We start from the raw sequence: 19,058 nt of genomic DNA on the forward strand, positions 1-19,058 counted from the left end.
GAAGGTAGAGCTTCCCCTTTTGAAAACCTCACTACCGACTTTGTAATTCCAGACCCGAGCCTTTTTAGTTTTGATTTTGTTTGTTCAGTCTCATTGTAGTCTGTTAGCACAGCCGCATTGAGTGTCTGTTGTTAGCACAGCACACTCACAGCTAGTAAACAAAATATCTCGAGAACGGTAAGAGCTAAAGACTTGAAATTTGGTATGTATATGTCAAATGTGACAAGGATGCGACACGAAACTTTTGGTTAAGACCGGTGCAACGGTTGGAGGCATTTTACCGCTTTTTGCGGTTTTCGGTGTAATTTAACAATATCTCGGGAACGGTATAAGCTAGAGCAGGCTTGTCCAACCCGCGGCCCGCGGGCCGCATGCGGCCCGCGAGCTCATTTTTGCGGCCCGCGAAGGCCCGCCTAAATGAGAAATAACAGTAAATATACTAAATAAAATAATTAATGCATGAAAATTTTCAAATTTATAAAAATTATCCCAGATGTGATTCTTCTAGTTTCGGCCAACATCCTGGGTCAGATGTGCTATCATATGTCTGAGAAGGAACAGAGGACTGCCTTTCTGGAGACTAGGCAGTGTTTGGAGATGCGACTAGTCATTGAGGAGCAGTCTGCTGAGCAGGTGAGGATTTTTTCTTTCGAAGTATATTACTAGCAGGTGGCCCGTGCTTTATATCACGGAAAATTGATCATAACTCGACATCCGTTATTTATTTATTTTTATTAATATCTTTTTTTTTTTCAAGCGGTTTGATAAAGGAAACTATAACTGCGGTCATATCGTCCCGAAATAAGAGAGAATTAAGGACACTTACAGGACAGGAGAAAGCTAGCCGTTCCGAGAACGAACATCACATCATGATAAAATCCGCCCCGGGCGTACCTACTCGCAACCTATAGCGCTTACAAGGCAGCCGTGCTATAAACCAAGCTAACTAGGCTAGCCGAGATGGTTTTAGATTTCGGCAAAATCCTCTCTTATTGCACATCTATAGAACATATTCGGAATATTCGTACCAAATTTCAGCTTTATATGTAGGTGTTGAGGTTCTGGAGATATGTAGAGATTGTAGAGCGATCAGTGTGTGATAGAGAGCATCAGAGAATTGTAAATATTGTAACAACGGAGAACGGAGGTCCTATTGTCCTTAAATCGAAGAGAGAAGCAGGACAGGATAGTAGAAAGCCAGTTGTTCCGAGAACGAACCTTAATATTTGTTTAGGATAAAGTTTGTTCCGAAATTGAAACGACTTTGTATTGGCGAGAGAATAAAGAGAATGAAAAATCAAAGGGAAATTTTTTGCTGACACTAGACTCACTAGCACTAGAGGATTGGAAGTGGGTGAGTGGTATGGATGTGAGTTGAGGATATTGTTTGATGGTAAAAATGAGATTTTATTATTATTATTATTTTTTTTTTATATATATTTTTTTTTTCTTTTTTTTTTTCTAGTATCTGTGGATGTATGCATCCGCCCCGGGCGGGAATCGAACCCGCGGCCTAGCGCTTACAAGGCAGACGCACTACCAACTAGGCTGGCTACCTGCCTTTCTTCTTTATTTCAACTATTCCGAGCTAAATCGCACCTAGTATAAATTATGATGCAAAGTGCAGCACGTGTGGTCGTGAAGAGCTTCGAAGTTTGAAGAGAAGGGAAAATTAGAAAGGGTAGAGGGATTTTTACTTTGAAGGCTCAGAGAGGGGAAATTGAAAAAGGTAAAGGGAATTTTCAGTGACAGTAAAATCCTACCCCTAAAAGGAACACAACAAACAGTAATCGTTCTATCACAAAGAAGGCCAGCCTAGTTAGCTTGGAGGGTAGCGCGTCTGCCCTGCAAGCGCTAGGCCGCAGGATCGATTCTCGCACGGGGAAGATTTAATCCTGAACGGATAGGGTTCTTTTTCGGAACGGCTGGTTTTCCTTTTCTCACCGATTTCGGGACGATAAGACGTCCTTGGCCGCTACAGTTTCCTCTATCAAACCTCTTGAAAAAAAAGGACGATCTCATATAAATGTCTAAATATCTATTTTTTCTTTCAAATCTCTAAAACCGATGCTGTAAGCCATGTCAAACTTTATGGCGTGAAAAAGTGAAAACAAAGAGTTCAAGATAAGTAAATCCGTACGTATTGCACGAATATCGTACCAGGCTGTGATATCGAAGCGATAGTGGAAATTGATTTTTTTTTTTTTTTTAAGAGGTTTGACAGAGGGAACTGTAACTGCTATGGTCTTATCGTCCCGAAATCGAAGAGAGAAGGAATTTTTGGCGGTTTTCAGCTATAGCGACAAAACGGTTAGAGATATTGTAAAATTTAGGGTAAAAGAACACTCAAATAAGATCAGGCAATAGGATAAGGAAAGTCGTGTGATGTTCACACCAGATTTTTTTTCGTACACAAAGAGCTCACTCTGAGGAGGCTTAGGTGTAGGGGCATACAGCCCTAAAAGATGGGTTCATAGCATTTATACTTATAGGAATCTACGACCTCTGAGTATAGCTATAACATGGCACTTTGGACCAGGGTGTCAGATTATCAGTCAGACAGTATTCTGAGCGTATCCTGGGGGGCCAGACTAGTAGGTATTGACGCAATCGGATACTGCCCCGTCCAGCACCTTCATTTGGTTCACCCTGACTACCTGGTATCTTTTTTTTTTTTCAAGAGGTTTGACAGAGGGAACTGTAACTGCTATGGTCTTATCGTCCCGAAATCGAAGAGAGAAGGAAGACAGTAAAGTTTGCCCCAAGTGGATATCAAACTTAAGACCCAACAAAAGTCCTTCAAGCCAACTTGGTTGACCTACAGTTGACTTCTCATTAAAAACTTTCCTGTGAGTGACTACAGCTTTTGATGGCAATGATTGACAAATCCTTCAAAAATTTTCATAGTATGGGAGACAGAAAGCATGAGCAAGTGTTGGAGGGAGTGTTCTAGTCCTCAATGATGGACATACAACAAGGATAATATTTTCTATTTTCCTTATTTAAGCTTAAATTGCGGTGAGCTTACATTGATAGGGGAATGGCTAATTAATCTAATTATCTGTCAAAGAGACAAATGTTTGGGAAATATCAACTCTTGTTAGCTGGTGAAGCTGGTTAACTTTTTATAGCCTTGATCTGGGAGCTTGTGTGCCAGTCAGATCATTGGAAACGGACAACTAGCTGTTTTCAACTATTTATTGATAGGCAATAGTGGGAAACCGGAAGGAATAAAGACTTCCTAAAGTGGAGAAAATCAGTGAGAGCTTTGGGAAAACTGGAGCCTTAACCATTTTTACTATTTGACTGATAAAAAATAGAACTGTTGCATTTGAGTAAAATTATGAATAAAAGGTCCATTCCTATTCCGTCTGGGGTGGATTTTATCTTGAACGGATAATGTTCGTCCTCGAAACGGCTGTCTTCCTTCTGTCTTAGATTTTGGGATGATAAGACCTTAGGAGTTCCAGTTCCGTCCATCAAACCTCTTCGGCCAGCCTAGTTAGCTTGGTTGGTAGCGCGTCTGCCTTGTTAGTGCTAGGCCACGGGTTCGATTCCCACCCGGGGCGGATTATTGGTAGTGTAAACTGAAATGAGTTTGTTACTGTAAAGACAACGGATATGGTCTTCATGTGTTTATCTTTAAGGTAATTTTAGCACTTTTCTAGGAGGTAAAAAACCGTTTGAAGGGAGTCTTAAAAGCTGACCAAGTAGGTACGGCTTTTACAAGTTGCTGTGATTTTTGCTTACGCTTTCGGTGGCACTGGTATGTAGACACTTGATTAACCACTACCCGAATAAACTTAACGAAATCGAGTATAGTGAGCTTGATATTTCAAGGGTAAAACCAGAAAAAAACACGTCAAAAAAGGAAAAAAAGCACAAAAAAGTCGAAACTTCGTCGAAATTTTTTGAGAACGGCAATCAGAATTCAGATTCGCATTCGCACTTCGCAGATTTTTTTTGCTTTCATTTGTTTTTCTTTTGTGCTCGTTGATTTTTGAAATTTTTTACTTCCCAATAAAGCAACAATCATCGATGAAACAGCTCCTTCTCACCTAAATTCGGTCCGGTTTCTTCGTCAACTCAGGTAAAATTCGGTCCGCCATTTTCGTCAACTCTGGGAATCGAAACCCGAGACTTCCCACAAGGGGTTCTGTTGCCACCCAGGGACACCCTGTAATTTTCATCCCTATGAGGAGAAAAACACCAGGAGGGGAAATTGTGAATGGAGCGAGGGGAAGGAGAATTTAAAAATAGACCTCGCGGAGTGTACAAAGTCTTAGCGAAGATTGTGGAGGCTAATCAAAATAAATAAACTAATTAACACACATCAGAATTATGGCAATCTTTCTAGGACTTTCGTGTGAAAAAAATCTCTTCTATAAAAACAAGGCAACCCTGCGAAGACGTCGAAGGCCCAACCGGGCACAAAATGGCGAAACTATAACAACAGACTATAACAAACAATACCTACTATAACAACGAGTATCACATCGAAAAACTACAATCCTTGCGCACGCGCGGAATTCCCTGTGGTGGTTTTTGCGTAGGTACATTGGATAAAACCAAGGTATAAACACTGTTTCTGTGTTTCATGGACATATTTAATAACATTGTATTATTTTAAAACGTTGGATTTTTACATTTCTATTCCAATTGTCCATTGTTTTTTTACAAGCTTAAAACAAAGCTATTACAATGATTTGTGCTGTATGGGTAGTCAACTCGGTCCCATTGGTAGAAATCTAATGAGGGGAATTTCCTATGTCATCAAAATCAGGCTAAACTTTCGAAAGCTATGCTGGAACAAACACACAAACAAACTATATACATGCAAACTCCTGGAGTTAAAACATAGAAGTCATAGAACTCAATGAAGAACTTACATTATAAAATAATTGGAATTACTGCAGAATACATGGTGTGATACAAAGAGATGTAGGTACCTACTCTTAAGTAGGTACATAGTACCATTGGTAGCCACTACTGTTGATAATAATGATATTGATGACAACTAAAACTTGAGACATTCCTTCGGCAGTGCACAAAGATTACACAGAATGACAGAACTAAAACTAATGCAACTATTACCTATCCACTCGGATTAAGAGAGAAGAGAACACACAATGCTGTATAGTGTATACCAACGAGAATTTTTTTTATCATTTTATTAAGAGGTTTGACAGAGGGAACTGTAACTGCTATGGTCTTATCGTCCCGAAATCGAAGAGAGAAGGAAGACAGGATAGGAGACTTTACGGTAAGCCCAAAGCCTTAATAATAAGAATCTTAAAAAAAACTACCTATTTACTTGTTAATGCCAGCCTAGTTGGCTTGGTTGGTAGCACATCTGCTTGTAAGTGCTAGGGTGTGTTTGATTACCACCAGGGGCTGATTTTTCCTGAATGGATAAGGTGCTAAGGTACCCAAAGTCCTCTGATTTATAACACATTGAATGCCCTTTCCATCAATTTCCAGAGTGCAATCTAGAATCTCCTTATCATGTCCGAGAAATCAAATGGTCAGCAAGCAGGACCTTCCTCCTCTTCTGTTCAAAGACTACCAACATGGAAGCCACCGAGAGATTTATCTCTGGCCAGTATATCAAGCAATTTGAAAGCCTCGGTTAATCCTGCTCCGAAGAAACAGTTTATGCCCAACTTGAATGTTCAACGGAAGAAAAATGCTGAGTAAGTCATTAAAGTACCACGAAGTGTGGTTATACACAGGGCTAGGCTAGGCTTGGCTTGGCTTGAAAATGTTCCTTGTACTTTTCAAGCCAAGTCCAGTGTGGCCCTTTTTATAACCACCAACTTAAACCTCCAAAGAGCAGACACTCTTGATCCCAAAGGTTATGTCCTCTGTTTCCAAAGGTTATGTCCTCTGTTTGAAGGTGCTTGCTATTTATTGGGAGGTGTTCACTATTGAGATGGAATGATCAAATCAACAAAGATATCACCAAAAGAAATCAAAATCCCAGTCTCATTGAAAACCATCAAAAATTTAATGATAGAACTTGGTGGAGAGGTTTTGTGAATAGTCAACCTGTTCTACCAAACAGAACGACTTAGTATATGTGTATGTGTTCACTATTGCGGGTGGGTTATTAAAGCTCAGATATGGTCAAACTCTTTTTCCTAAATCTAATTGAAACAAAGTAGTCTACAGGCTGCAACCTTTGCACAATGGACATTGAATACCTACATCAGTTCTTCACAGATTATCAAGTGTGCCAGGAGCCAGGAGGCATGCAAATGTCAAGAGTTTGAAGCACTGCCCTGCCTATATTAACATTGAAGTTAAGGAATTTAATTTGTTTTTAATTTCAGACCAACATCAACAACCAAAACCAAGAAGGACCTAGTCAATACCAAACAGGAGAAACCTAAATTTACTGGCAAGAAAAAGGACAGCAAAGGATTGATTCAGGTACGGTACTTAAAGATTTTTAAGGTTTTTTTTTTTTTTTTTCTGTGCTGCTGGCTTTTCCCCAGCCCCACTTGACTACCTGGTATATCTGGTATAGCGTTGATTCTAATTCATCATTATACCTATTATGTCCATATAAGCGATTCTCGGACCGAATACATTACGGATTCCGTCTAATCAGTAACCTGGTCATGTGAAAACGCTACACGGGGACACGAACCAAGGACGTTAGACTGTGGAGCTCTGAATGAATAAGGTATATAAGGATAGACTTGAGTAGCCTCTGACTGTAGCGTAACCTTATTCCGTCAGTCCCAAGTACCACACGCTTACACTCGTATTTATGAAGAAGAATGATCGTTCTTAGATCAGTCTCAAGTCAAAATTGACCAATCAAATGCCTTGAGATTATGCTTAGCACGAACTTAAGAGCCAGCATTTTGTTCATAAATATGGGTGTTATAGTTTGTACCAACAGGTAGGTATTAGACTTGACTCTTGACTGAGCGAACGAATTTCTGTACTCGTAGCTCTAGGTAGCTTGTGTTTTGACATTTTCAATCCCATATATTAACAGCCATGGGGCTCAGTCGAGCATTGCCACTGAGCTGTCACTAAAAGTAGCGTCTACTTTATTGTAGTCCCATTGTCCCATTTTGGGAATAAGATGGATGTTAAGACCAATACTTTAGAGACAAGAAGACTTGAGAGATCATTGCCTCTCGCTGCCACGTAAAACTAGTGCTTTATTTATTCAAACTCTCGCTGTCTGTCACCTAATAAGACGTTATAAGTAAGTCATTCAGAACTCTCATAAGTGTTAAGTGTAAAGCTGTGTGGACGCATAGTTGACGACGTCCACTCTGCGTGGACGTAGTTTTACACTTAACGTCGACCGATAGTTGATCGGGGTGAATCTATGTTGTCGACCATTGCCTCTGGCGAGTCTGTCACTTCAAACTTGCCTCGGTGGTGTAGTGGTCAAGACGCTCGCCTGGTAAACAGGAGGGCGTGGGTTCAATCCCAGCCGAGGTATAGAATTTTATCCTCAATATAATTTGAGAATTTGACCACAATAATAGTAGTAGCCTACTGCTGGAGTAAAGGGACTTTTCAGTCCTATGCGAGCAGTATAAATAAGCACTATTATTATTACTACTACTACCTAACCTCTTCTGGACTTTCAACTTAAAGCAACGAGTGTCCATGATAAAGTAAGTCTAATTAATGTAACGACCGTTGCAATGAACTCTCAATCCATCAGGATAAAATCCGCCCCGGGCGGCAATCGAACCCGCGGCCTAGCGCTTACAAGGCAGACGCACTACCAACTAAGCTAACTAGGCTGGCAACGAGAAATTCTAAACATTTCCCAACACAAGGGTTGAATGAACGGATCGAGTTTCAAGTTTTGACTTGACGAACGACATTTTGGAGTTTAGTTTTTCCCAGCCTGCGTAACTTGGAGGGTAGCGCGTCTGCCTTGTAAGCCCTGGGCCGCGAGTTCCATTCCCGCCCTGGGCGAACTTTATCTTCAACCGATAAAAGTTCGTTCTCGGAACGGCTGGCTTTCTCCTATCCTGTCTTCCTTCCTCTTTGCCATCACCTAAAACTAGTACTTTATTTAAGCAAACTGTGAACTAATAAAAAGTAAGTACTCAAACCTCTCAGAAGAAGTGTGAAGTGTTCGTCCAACGAGAAGCTTAGTCGACCATTGCCTCTCTCGCGAGTCTGTCACTTCAACACAGACTACGCGCTAAGCGGCACAACTGAGCGCTATGAAATTGATACCATTCCAATCCCGCCACACCCCGCCTCATCCATCGTCCCACGGAGCTGACCTATTTCATCGGGGCAAGGGGCCGGGGACAGAGGGGGGCGATCGGGCAAAGCAAGCCGCGGACCACTTTTGAATTTCATGATTTCCCAAGGAACACTGAGCACCCCCGCCCGCCGCCAATCAATGTGTTCTTTGAAATACATAATAATATGAACCTATTATGAGCGAATTTAAACAAGTGAAAACTTTGGGGAAATAGGTATGGACTTTTTAGGGGGGGAAAATGGACTTCCCCCCCCCTTGAATAGAAGGTACTTTCAACGTAAGATAGGGGATAATATGGGTGTGTAAACCCTTTTTTAGGGGAAAAAATAGACTTTTTCCCCTTGAAAAGAAAATGGATTTTTTTCTTCTCTCGGGACCACCTCGTGGACCACTTGAAACGTTGTCGCGGACCACCAGTGGACCGCGGACCACACTTTGGGAGCCCCTGGGGTAGAGAGGCGAGAGAGCATTGTGGCCCTTGGGCTGAGTGACGTAATTCCTCTGACGGTGTAGCGGGGGGGAGCATGGTTTCGGCGATCGAGATTTTTCGAAAAATCGTTATCATGTTTTTTTTTTTTATTCATTTTTTTTCGTGGCATTCGATAATCTTTCCTACAGGCTGACTGTGAGAGAAGCCCCGTTCCCGCTTGTCTTGAGTTCACACGATTTCTTTCCCAATGTACTGTAAGCAATGTAATTTAAATGAGTGTTCTAACTACACACGACACGATTATTATTATTATTATTTTTTCCGAACCACAAGTAGGAACAAGCCTAGAGGGGTCGAGCCATTAGATTTTGGGCTTTTTAAAGAGGTTTGATAGAGCAAACTGTGACCGTAAAGGTCTCACCGTCCCGGGAGCGAAGAGAGAAGGAAGACAGGATAGGAGAATGCCAGTCCTTCTGAGAATGAACGTTACATGTTTAGTATAAATTCCGGCCATAGATTTTAGGTTTGAGTGAGTCTTTAGGGGTCCCCTAGATACAGCATTTCGGAGTGTATTCTAGAGCCCATTAAACCACTAAATTCTTTTACATACATGCCAACCCGGGAACAAAAAAATTCTGCCCCGGCCGGGATCAGAACCCAGCACCTCGAGATTGAGTCAGAGCTGCTAGCCACTCGGTCACTGAGGCCTGAGGGAAGGCAACTCAAAAAAACTCATTGAAGCTAAAGAATAGAATAGAATATACCTTTTTTATACTACCAGCATAGGACTGAAAAGTCCCTTTACTCTCGCAGTCTAAACAAGGTCTTATATATTTGATTGGTAATAACATTACATGTTTTAACCACTAAAACCGTTGAAAGTTCGTTATCTTTTGAATTATTTTTTCGCGTTACCTAACCCCTAGTTTTTGTTATCTTGAGGCCGAGGGTTCAAGATTAAGGAAGGCTAAGTCCTAAATTCATGGATTGATTCAGTGTTTTTTCTGTAACTTTTTTTAATTGTTCATCTGACGATAAAAGTGTTTTTCTTTGTGACCATTTAGGGCGTTATGTTTTTGTGTTGGTTTCTTCACTTTTGGTGTCAACTGTCAAAAGTGTCAAATCATTTAATTTATATCTTTTGAGTTTTTGAGCCAACCTCAGTGGTGTTTTGGTCGATTTTGATTCTGGAGGTTGGTGGTTCGAGTGCAAGTCGTACCTACTTAACTATTACCTAAGTGGGGAACTACACTATGTGATTAAGAATCTTCATTCAGTCTTCAGTGACTAATATTCTTCAAATGACGTTAAAGAGTGACTAATTTTTATCAGATAAACCCCCTCTAGAGGTGATCTATGAATTTCTCGGCAAAGTCACAACTCTGGGTCGGGGTTGTGTGTGTGTGTGTGTGTGTGTGTGTGTGTGTGTGTTTTTCTTCTTCTTTTCTTTCCTTTCAAGAAATTTGATAGGGGAAACTGTAACTGCTAAGGTCTTATTGAAATCGGGCCTTTTTTTAAGTGGATGTGCCCAAAATACCAAATTTTATAATATCTACACGAGAAGTCAAGATAGGAGAAAGCCAGCAAATGAGAACGAACCTCATTTGTTTAGAGTAAAGTTCACCCCGGGCTGAAATCGAACCAGCAAATGAGAACGAACCTCATTTGTTTAGAATAAAGTTCACCCCGGGCTGAAATCGAACCCGCTACCTATCGCTTACAAGGCAGGCGCGCTTCCCTCCAAGCTAACTTAGAACTTAGGCTGGCGATCCATTGATGTTGAAGTTGAAAATGAAAATAGACCAATTCCTTAAAAAAAAAAAAAAAAAAAAAAAAAAAAAAAATTTTTTTTTTTCTTTTATTTCTTTTATGTCCTTTTTTTACCTATCGTTTCATTTCTACAAAAAAGAACGTAACAGATAACGAACACGGTGGAATAATTAAATTGAGAAAACAAATAAATAATTTTAAAAAATCATTGTTTCCTGTTTTTAATTAATTAATTCAAAAACTGATTTGAATAATTTGTTATTTAGGACAAGACAAAACATTGAACAAATTAAAGGTATGATTACTTGAGCGTCCGCTAGGTTCGCTTCGGTTTTCGGTTTCGGTTTTCGATCCCGTGCTAAATCTAAAAACATGAATGATGTAAACAAGATGGCGCCAACATGGGTTGCGTTATGGGGATCAGGATTCGATGCGAAATATCCCTATTGACACTCCGTATGAAAGAGGGTTATACCTACTGGTTTCCGAAGCGGATGTGTTTTTTTTACGAACAGCTGGGCTTGAGTTTAGCGGTTTAGGGCAACAGGTAAAATAACTGACATTCTAGAGAGGGTTTTTATTAAGTCCGCACCTGCAATTTACAAACCAAAATGTAAGGACAACGTGTACCACTCTATGGTTGTTCAACATTGCCTGACACACGTCGACCCATGTCACGTGAGTTCACGTGACGTGATAGTTTCTACCTTTATTTTCACGAGTGCACCGGAAGATCCTTGCATAATGCACCGTACCGCAGTTGCGGTATGACAATACAAACAAATAGATAGACAAAAGCACCGCAGTATGGCAAACACCAGTAACCCCATAGATTTTATTTTAGCAACGTACTACAGACATGACAGGTCCTTCCTATAGACCAGCAATACTCAACCTTTTTATGACCGATCTTACCACAGAATCCACAGAGAGTTTTCAGTTAATCCAGAGTTTAAAAAATACTGGCCTGTGTAAATCAAATGGGTGACGACAAAGAAAACCCTTGACACTGTGTTAACTCAGTGGTAAGATCGGCCATAAATGGCTTTCTTTTCAGTGGCAGGGTTCTCCTAGAGGAGCTCTTCCACCTAACCACGCAACGTACTACAGACATGATAGGTCCTTCCTATAGACCAGCAATACTCAACCTTTTTATGACCTATCTTACTACAGAATCCACAGAGAGTTTTCAGTTAATCCAGAGTTTAAAAAATACTGGCCTTTGTTAATCAAATGGGTGACGTCAAAGAACACCCTTGACACTGTGGTAATTCTCAGTGGTAAGATCGGCCATAAATGGCTTTCTTTTAAGTGGCAGGGTTCTCCTAGAGGAGCTCTTCCACCTAACCACTGATTATTGTTTCACAGTGAGCCCTTAAGATATTTCACCAGGGAGGTCTTGAATGTTCCTAGATTTTGTGGGCCCCTTTTATCCCTATGAAAAGATTTTACATCCCTATCCGCGGGCTATATTTGAGTGTTCCAAACGCAAGCTTTTCTCTATGGGGCCCCTTTGGGTCAATAGGGGATTGACCGGGGGAGGGGCTTAGCAAGCCGCTCTGAAAATCCTTAGTGGGTCGCACTGAAAAGCCTAGCCATTCTGGGCGTCGTGACGGAATACATTACGGATTCCGTCTAATCAGTAACCTGGTCATGTGAAAACGCTACACGGGGACACGAACCAAGGACGTCAGACTGTGGAGCTCTGAATGAATAAGGAATATAAGGATAGACTTGAGTCACTTGAGACTTGAGTAGCCTCTGACTGTAGCGTAACCTTATTCCGTCAGTCCCAAGTACCACACGCTTAGTTTGTACCAACAGGTAGGTATCATACTTGACTCTTGACTGAGCGAACGAATTGCTGTAGCTCTAGGTAGCTTGTGTTTTGACATTTTCAATCCCATATATTAACAGCCATGGGGCTCAGTCGAGCATTGCCTCTGAGCTGTCACTAAAAGTAGCGTCTACTTTATTGTAGTCCCATTTTGGCAATAAGATGGATGTTAAGACCAATACTTTAGAGACAAGAAGACTTGAGAGATCATTGCCTCTCGCTGCCACGTAAAACTAGTGCTTTACTTAGTTTTAACCACTAAAACCGTTGAAAGTTCGTTATCTTTTGAATTATTTTTTCGCGTTACCTAACCCCTAGTTTTTGAGGCCGAGGGTTCAAGATTAAGGAAGGCTAACTCCAAAATTCATGGATAATAGATTCAGTGTTTTTTTCTGTAACTTTTTTAATTTCTCATCTGACGATAAAAGTGTTTTTCTTTGTGACCATTTAGGGCGTTATGTTTTTGTGTTGGTGTCTTCACCTTTGGTATCAACAGTCAAAAGTGTCAAATCATTTAATTTATATCTTTTGAGCCAACCTCTGTGGTGTTTAAAAGGAAATGTATTTAGTAACATAGAATAGAATATACCTTGTTTATCCTGTTCGAATGAGACTAAAAAGTCCCTTTACTCACGCCGTCTAAACAAAGTCTTATTTATGAATTTATACCATTCACAGACGTATAACCTTAATTGTAATAAAAAAAGTCAAAAAACTGACCATCGAAAATTTGACCCGATTACATTACTTTCCTTCCTATAGGATAAGGAAAGTAAAAAAGGACTTCTCAGGTCTACATTGGCAGTCTAAAAAAAGTAGGTATAAATGCCAACTTTCTACTTGAGGAAATACTTATTGCTACTTTAATTGTAAGTAAGTAGGAAATAAAGACCATTGAAAAGGAAGTATCAGTAATTGATTTAACAGCCCATTTACCTTGAGTAGTTCATCTTTGAGTCTGTAGGAAATAAAGACCATTGAAAAGGAAGTATCAGTAATTGATTTAACAGCCCATTTACCTTGAGTAGTTCATCTTTGAGTCTGCAAGTAGGAAATAAAGACCATTGAAAAGGAAGTATCAGTAATTGATTTAACAGCCCATTTACCTTGAGTAGTTCATCTTTGAGTCTGTTTGCCTCCAGAGCACGCCTCTCACTCTCATCCACAAGTCTGGCTGTCAACTGTTCTGCCTCTCTAGTCTTCCTTTCTAGACACACCTGGAATTAAAAATTCAATTCAAATGTGTACCTACAAGTGATTTCTTTTAACAAGTTAATTAATTTTAAAAAGTGTAGGTACTTTAATGCTTTTTTTCTTGGAAGTCAGTATTTTTCTTCTTTTTCTTTGCCTTTTCCAGTATTCAGACGGGGTCGGCGTTTCAATCAGTCGTTTTTTTAGAAGTCAGTGTTGAATTGACTTGGGAAAACACCTTTGATTACAAATTTTATAAAACTTTACCATATCACTCTGTGAATTTAATTTTTATCAGTCTAATAAGCTCTTCGAATCAAATGTCCATAAACCAAAAGATACCAGGACGAAACTTCATGATCACACTGAGTAATATTCAACACAAATAATAAGGCACATTAGTCACGTAAAACAAGGCATTGCATTTTCAATAGAACAGTTGCGCTTACTTGGGTGATGTTTCAAAGTCAAAAAGCTGGGAAAATGAGGGATTCCGGAACTTTTCTTTTTCTTCCACGACTTCTAGATCCCGAGATAAATCGATTTAAAAAATACCGGTAAATCTTGAACTCTGACGTCACGGCATACGCTCCCGTACACGATGACGTCACATCAAATGTCCCGAATCCCTCGCAGGCAACACATTAATCTGTTTCTGCGCATCTCCTGAAGTCTGACATCAGAGTTCAAGACTCTGACGGAAAATAAAAATTGAATTTTCGACCTTTTACAGTTATTTTTTCGGAGTTTTGACCTCAGAGTTGGATTTTTCACAACTTTTTTCATAGAAATCATCGACCTTTTAATCATAAATTTTACCCAAATGCAACTGCTTCATTGAAAATGTCTCGATGATATTCCAGGTGTGTCCACACATCGATGACTGGATCGATGTAGACTGAACTGCCTCAACAAACATAATATTTCCCTCGTCTTTCGACGGCCGGTCGCCTATGTTTGGACACACAGCACAATTAGGACGATATAAAAAATAATTAAGTAAGCACCATTAAAAGTTTTGCTGATTATAAGCCAAATATGCAAATCATACGGTAGGTTGCAGCGGATTTTATTCGGATGAAGCTCTGTCAGCCTGGTATAGTTAAATGGAGCTATTCCCACTATACGATTTTCGTTCTCGAACGATTTGTAAATGTAAATTGCAGTTTCTTTGTGTTATTATATCACAACTTTGGTGCTCACTGCAGCATTGTAGGATTTTCCCAATATCTCAATAATCCTAAAATCCATTAATGTATAGTAAAAACCTTCTTCTGTAGTAAAAAAAAATAAAATAAATGTTCTTTTTTTAAAAAAAATAATTCAATAAATAAATACCTTATTAATATTTTCAAAATATTATCTCGAAAGTATGAAAACATTGATTTGGTTTTGGTTTTTATTTCATCACCTTCCAGGGCTCTCCAGCGAAAACCAATGGTTAGCATAGCTAGCTTGTCTTGTAAGCACTAGGTCGCAGATTCGATTCTGCCTGGGGGCAGGTTTTATCCTAAACCTAAACGGATAAAGTTTGAACGTTTGATCTTAGAACGGCTCTCTCTCCGATCCTGTCTTCCTTCTCTCTTCGATTTTGGGACGCTAAGACCTTAGCAGTTATAGATAGTTCCCTCTGTCAAACATCTTAAAAAAAAAAAAAAAGTTAGAAGAGAACAACAACCCCGACCCAAAGTTTTGATTTTGCCGAGAAAATCGAGAAATGAATATAGTGAGAACTTTTTTTTGGTCCCCAGAGTCTGAGGTATAGTATGTAAATGTAAACGCAGTTTCTTTGTGTTATTATGTCACAACTTTGATGCTCACTGCAGCATTGTAGGATTTTCCCAATATCTCAATAATCCTAAAATCCAATGTTTACCTACCATGCTGGCACCGGTCGTTATGCGCATTTACATGTCATAGCTACTCATTTTCCTCACGAGGCTGAGTGGGCCCCGCAACAGCCAGTCACGGAATCAATCATTTGCATGATACAAATTTCTTAACCCCGCCGGGAATCGAACCCGGGTCTTCCGCGTGCAAGGCGAGCGCAGTGACCACTACGCCATGGGAGCAGTCTGAGGTATTGTATTACCCTACGGGTCTGTTTCTACATTTCGTGTATCCACCACTATATAATATAGTGGCTCTATGACTCATTGACATCTCCAACTATGTATAGCTGAATGCCTGATCTTAACACATACACATAACACTCCCCTTTCACTCTACCATATGTCTGCTGGACCATCAGTAATGCCAAATGGCGCTTAGCAGAATGAACAAAGCGAATTCCAAGATTTAACTCGACGAATATTATTATTATTATTATTATTATTATTATTATTATTATTTAAGAGGTTTGACAGAGGGAGCTTTAACTGCTATGGTCTTATCGTCTCGAAATCGAAGAGAGAAGGAAGACAGGATAGGAAAAAGGCAACCGTTCCGAGAACGAACATTATCCCATCAGGATAAAATCCGCCCCGGGCGGGAATCGAACCCGCGGCCTAGCGCTTACAAGTCATTTGCTTGATACAAATTTCTTGACCCCGCCGGGAATCGAACCCGGGTCTCCCGCGTGGCGAGTGCAGTGACCACTACGCCATGGGAGCTGAAAATTATGATTTTAACAAGATGAAAATTTACCGATGCTTGGACACACTTTTAAAATTCTCCATTTTCCTCATTTCACTACAGGACTGGGCGAGGTCACTGCACTTGATATGGCATCCAGGGGGGCCAGAGTCATTATGGCCTGTCGAGATCTTGGCAAAGCCAATGGCGTGAGAGGTGAGATTTAGACTATTTGAGGCTTTTCACGTCACTTGAATAAGAGACATCAATTTTTTCACGGCCGATCTCACCACAGAGACAATTTAACTTAGGTTATTTATGAAAATGGATACTTACGAGTTGGTCATTTATCCCGACTCGGAGTTTCGTCTATTTCATAGACATTTTCAAGGGAGTCGGGATAAATAACCGAGTCGGGGTAAATAACCAACTCGTAAGTATCCATTTTCATAAATAACCTAAGTAAAATAGTATTTACAAAGGATGTCAAAATTAAATAAATTCATTAATAGTTACCAGAGAGAGGTTTCATTTGATCCAGAGTTTAAGAAAAACTGGCCTGTCTAAATCAAATGGGTGACGTCAGAGAAGACCCTTGCCAATGTGTTAACTCTCGGACAATCGGCGGTTAGCGTCAGTCGGCGGTCGGTGTCGGCGAAAAGCTACCATCCTGTTCACTTTTACCTCACCCAGCTTGGAGCTGCTAGAAATTAACGGAACAAAATTTCTTTCCTGCATTTAACCCTTCAAGTCCTGGCGTTACATATATGTTACACCAAACATGTGTCAGTAGATTCCACCTCCAGATGACTAGACACTAGGAAGGTATACGTGTAGAAACTGTCAAGAAGATGCTCTTTTGTCCTGATTTAGTTTGGCAAAAATATTTGGAGCAAAAGTATGTTTGTGCTTTCACATTAAAAAAAGAAAAAAAAAATTGAGAGAAAAATAGTTTTGGTCTTACTGGGTTATTCTGAACATTATTTTCTTTAATTAGGTATATACTTTTCAAGATATGTACAAATATTATTTTCTCTTCCCTCCCCACTTAGAATCTATCATCACCAAAACCAACAACCATCAGGTGGTCGTGAAGAAGTTAGACCTCGCCAGTTTGGATTCCGTCCGAGAATTTGCCGCTCAAATTTTGGACGAAGAGAAGCACATTCATGTCCTGATCAATAACGCTGGTCAGGGCGGAATTCTGAACAGGAAAAAATCATCAAAGTGGTGGTTTGCTACCGGAACCACTGTGACACAGAAGGTTTTTCATAGTTCACATAGTTTTCACGATACAAATATTATTTTCTCTTCCCTCCCCACATAGAATCTATCATCACCAAAACCAACAACCATCAGGTGGTCGTGAAGAAGTTAGACCTCGCCAGTTTGGATTCCGTACGAGAATTTGCCGCTCAAATTTTGGACGAAGAGAAGCACATTCATGTCCTGATCAATAACGCTGGTCAGGGCGGAATTCTGAACAGGATCACCAAGGATGGTCTGCAGTTGGGCATGCAAGTGAATTATTTTGGGCATTTCCTGCTGACCAATCTTCTGCTAGATAAGTTGATAATGGCCGAGTTCACAAAGTGAGTTTAAACTCTTTTTAAGTTTATCTCTCGTATTAATGAGCAATCTGGTTGCTTTTTTTAAATCAATCAGATTGATCAATCCGAGGTTTAAACTTGAAACCTAGTTGAAACTCATATTTTAGCCCAGGCCATGAAACATCCCGGGCATTTCCTGCTGACCAATCTTCTGCTAGGTAAGTTGATAATGGCCGAGTTCACAAAGTGAGTTTAAACTCTTTTTAAGTTTATCTCTCGTATTAATGAGCAATCTGGTTGGCTTTTTTAAATCAATCAGATTGATCAATCCGAGATTTAAACTTGAAACCTAGTTGAAACTCATATTTTAGCCCAGGCCATGAAACATCCAATATGTCAACATGGCTGTCGAGGTGCAAGTGAACCATTTCGGGCATTTTTTTGCTGACAAATCTTCTGTTAGGTGAGTTGGGACATTCACAAATATTTTTTTCAGCCCTGTTAAGGTAACAGACTGTTAGGTTCCATTTGATTTGTATGGACTTAACGGGCTATTAGGTTGGTGAAACCTACCCTCAAATTTCAACCCGATCCGGTCTAAGGATCAGCTTTAAGCTATCATTATATAAACAGGCAGATCTTGGAGATTGTTGTGAGCCGTTACCTACATAGAAGTAAAGAATGACTTAAAGGATGTCACCCTTCTCGCTTCTCGGTTAATTTTCACTTTTCTTGGTTTGTTTGCGGATGGGTGACCATCAGGACAATCACGTGCTGGCTTTTCCCGGCCCTACTCAGACTGCGTGAGGCTAATGTAAGGTGAGTAGCTTGCCGTCGAATGGAGGGTAAAATCCGCATCACTGAAGACTTCAGCAAAGGGTTTGGCTCCAGAGTTAGTTCTGGTATGTAGATAGGAGGGTACACTTATACTACTATACATAGGTACCTACATAGTACATACCTACTTCTTAAGAACAGATTCTGTATTAATGTAACATTATCTTACACGACAGGTATGTAGAACATTAAGATATCTGACTGATAAGAACAGATAAGCATCAGATAAAACAGGCAAGCTGTTATCATTATCGCTATTATCCTAATCAATGGTATCACCTTATCAGTTAGAATCAACGCATGATCAACTCGTACTGTATTGCTGGGATTGAAAGTTGCTGTTTTAAACTCTGTTGCACATAATGCAGTAAGTAGGTGCCAGTAATTTTTTTTTTTTTTTAAGCATTTATTTTAAGAGGGGACCAACATTCTAGGTCTTTGCCCCTTGCCAGTAAATATTTAGATATATGATATATATGTAGGGTGGGCAGCTGGTCAGCCTAATTAACTTGGTTGGTAGCGCGTCTGCTTTTTAAACGCTAGGTCATGGGCTCGATTCGCGCCCGGGGCGGATTTTATCCTAGACAGATAAGCTTAGTTCTTGGAACAGCT

General features: G+C 40.1%; 1 protein-coding gene and 1 pseudogene across 1 annotated transcript; both read left to right on the forward strand.

Annotated features, from left to right (window-relative positions):
• The first annotated feature begins 5,485 nt into the window (after positions 1-5,485).
• On the forward strand, positions 5,486-14,387 carry LOC103506876. The gene is made up of 3 exons (XM_017443065.1): positions 5,486-5,693; positions 6,333-6,432; positions 14,349-14,387. The coding sequence occupies exons 1-3, from the start codon at positions 5,506-5,508 to the stop codon at positions 14,385-14,387; spliced, it is 327 nt and encodes a 108-aa protein (XP_017298554.1). The 5' UTR covers positions 5,486-5,505.
• A 1,746-nt stretch (positions 14,388-16,133) lies between these two features.
• LOC108252094 lies at positions 16,134-18,638 on the forward strand (annotated as a pseudogene).
• The last annotated feature ends 420 nt before the right edge of the window (positions 18,639-19,058 follow it).

This window comes from Diaphorina citri, unplaced genomic scaffold, assembly GCF_000475195.1.
Source record: "Diaphorina citri unplaced genomic scaffold, Diaci psyllid genome assembly version 1.1 scaffold269, whole genome shotgun sequence".
Lineage (NCBI taxonomy): Eukaryota > Metazoa > Arthropoda > Insecta > Hemiptera > Psyllidae > Diaphorina > Diaphorina citri.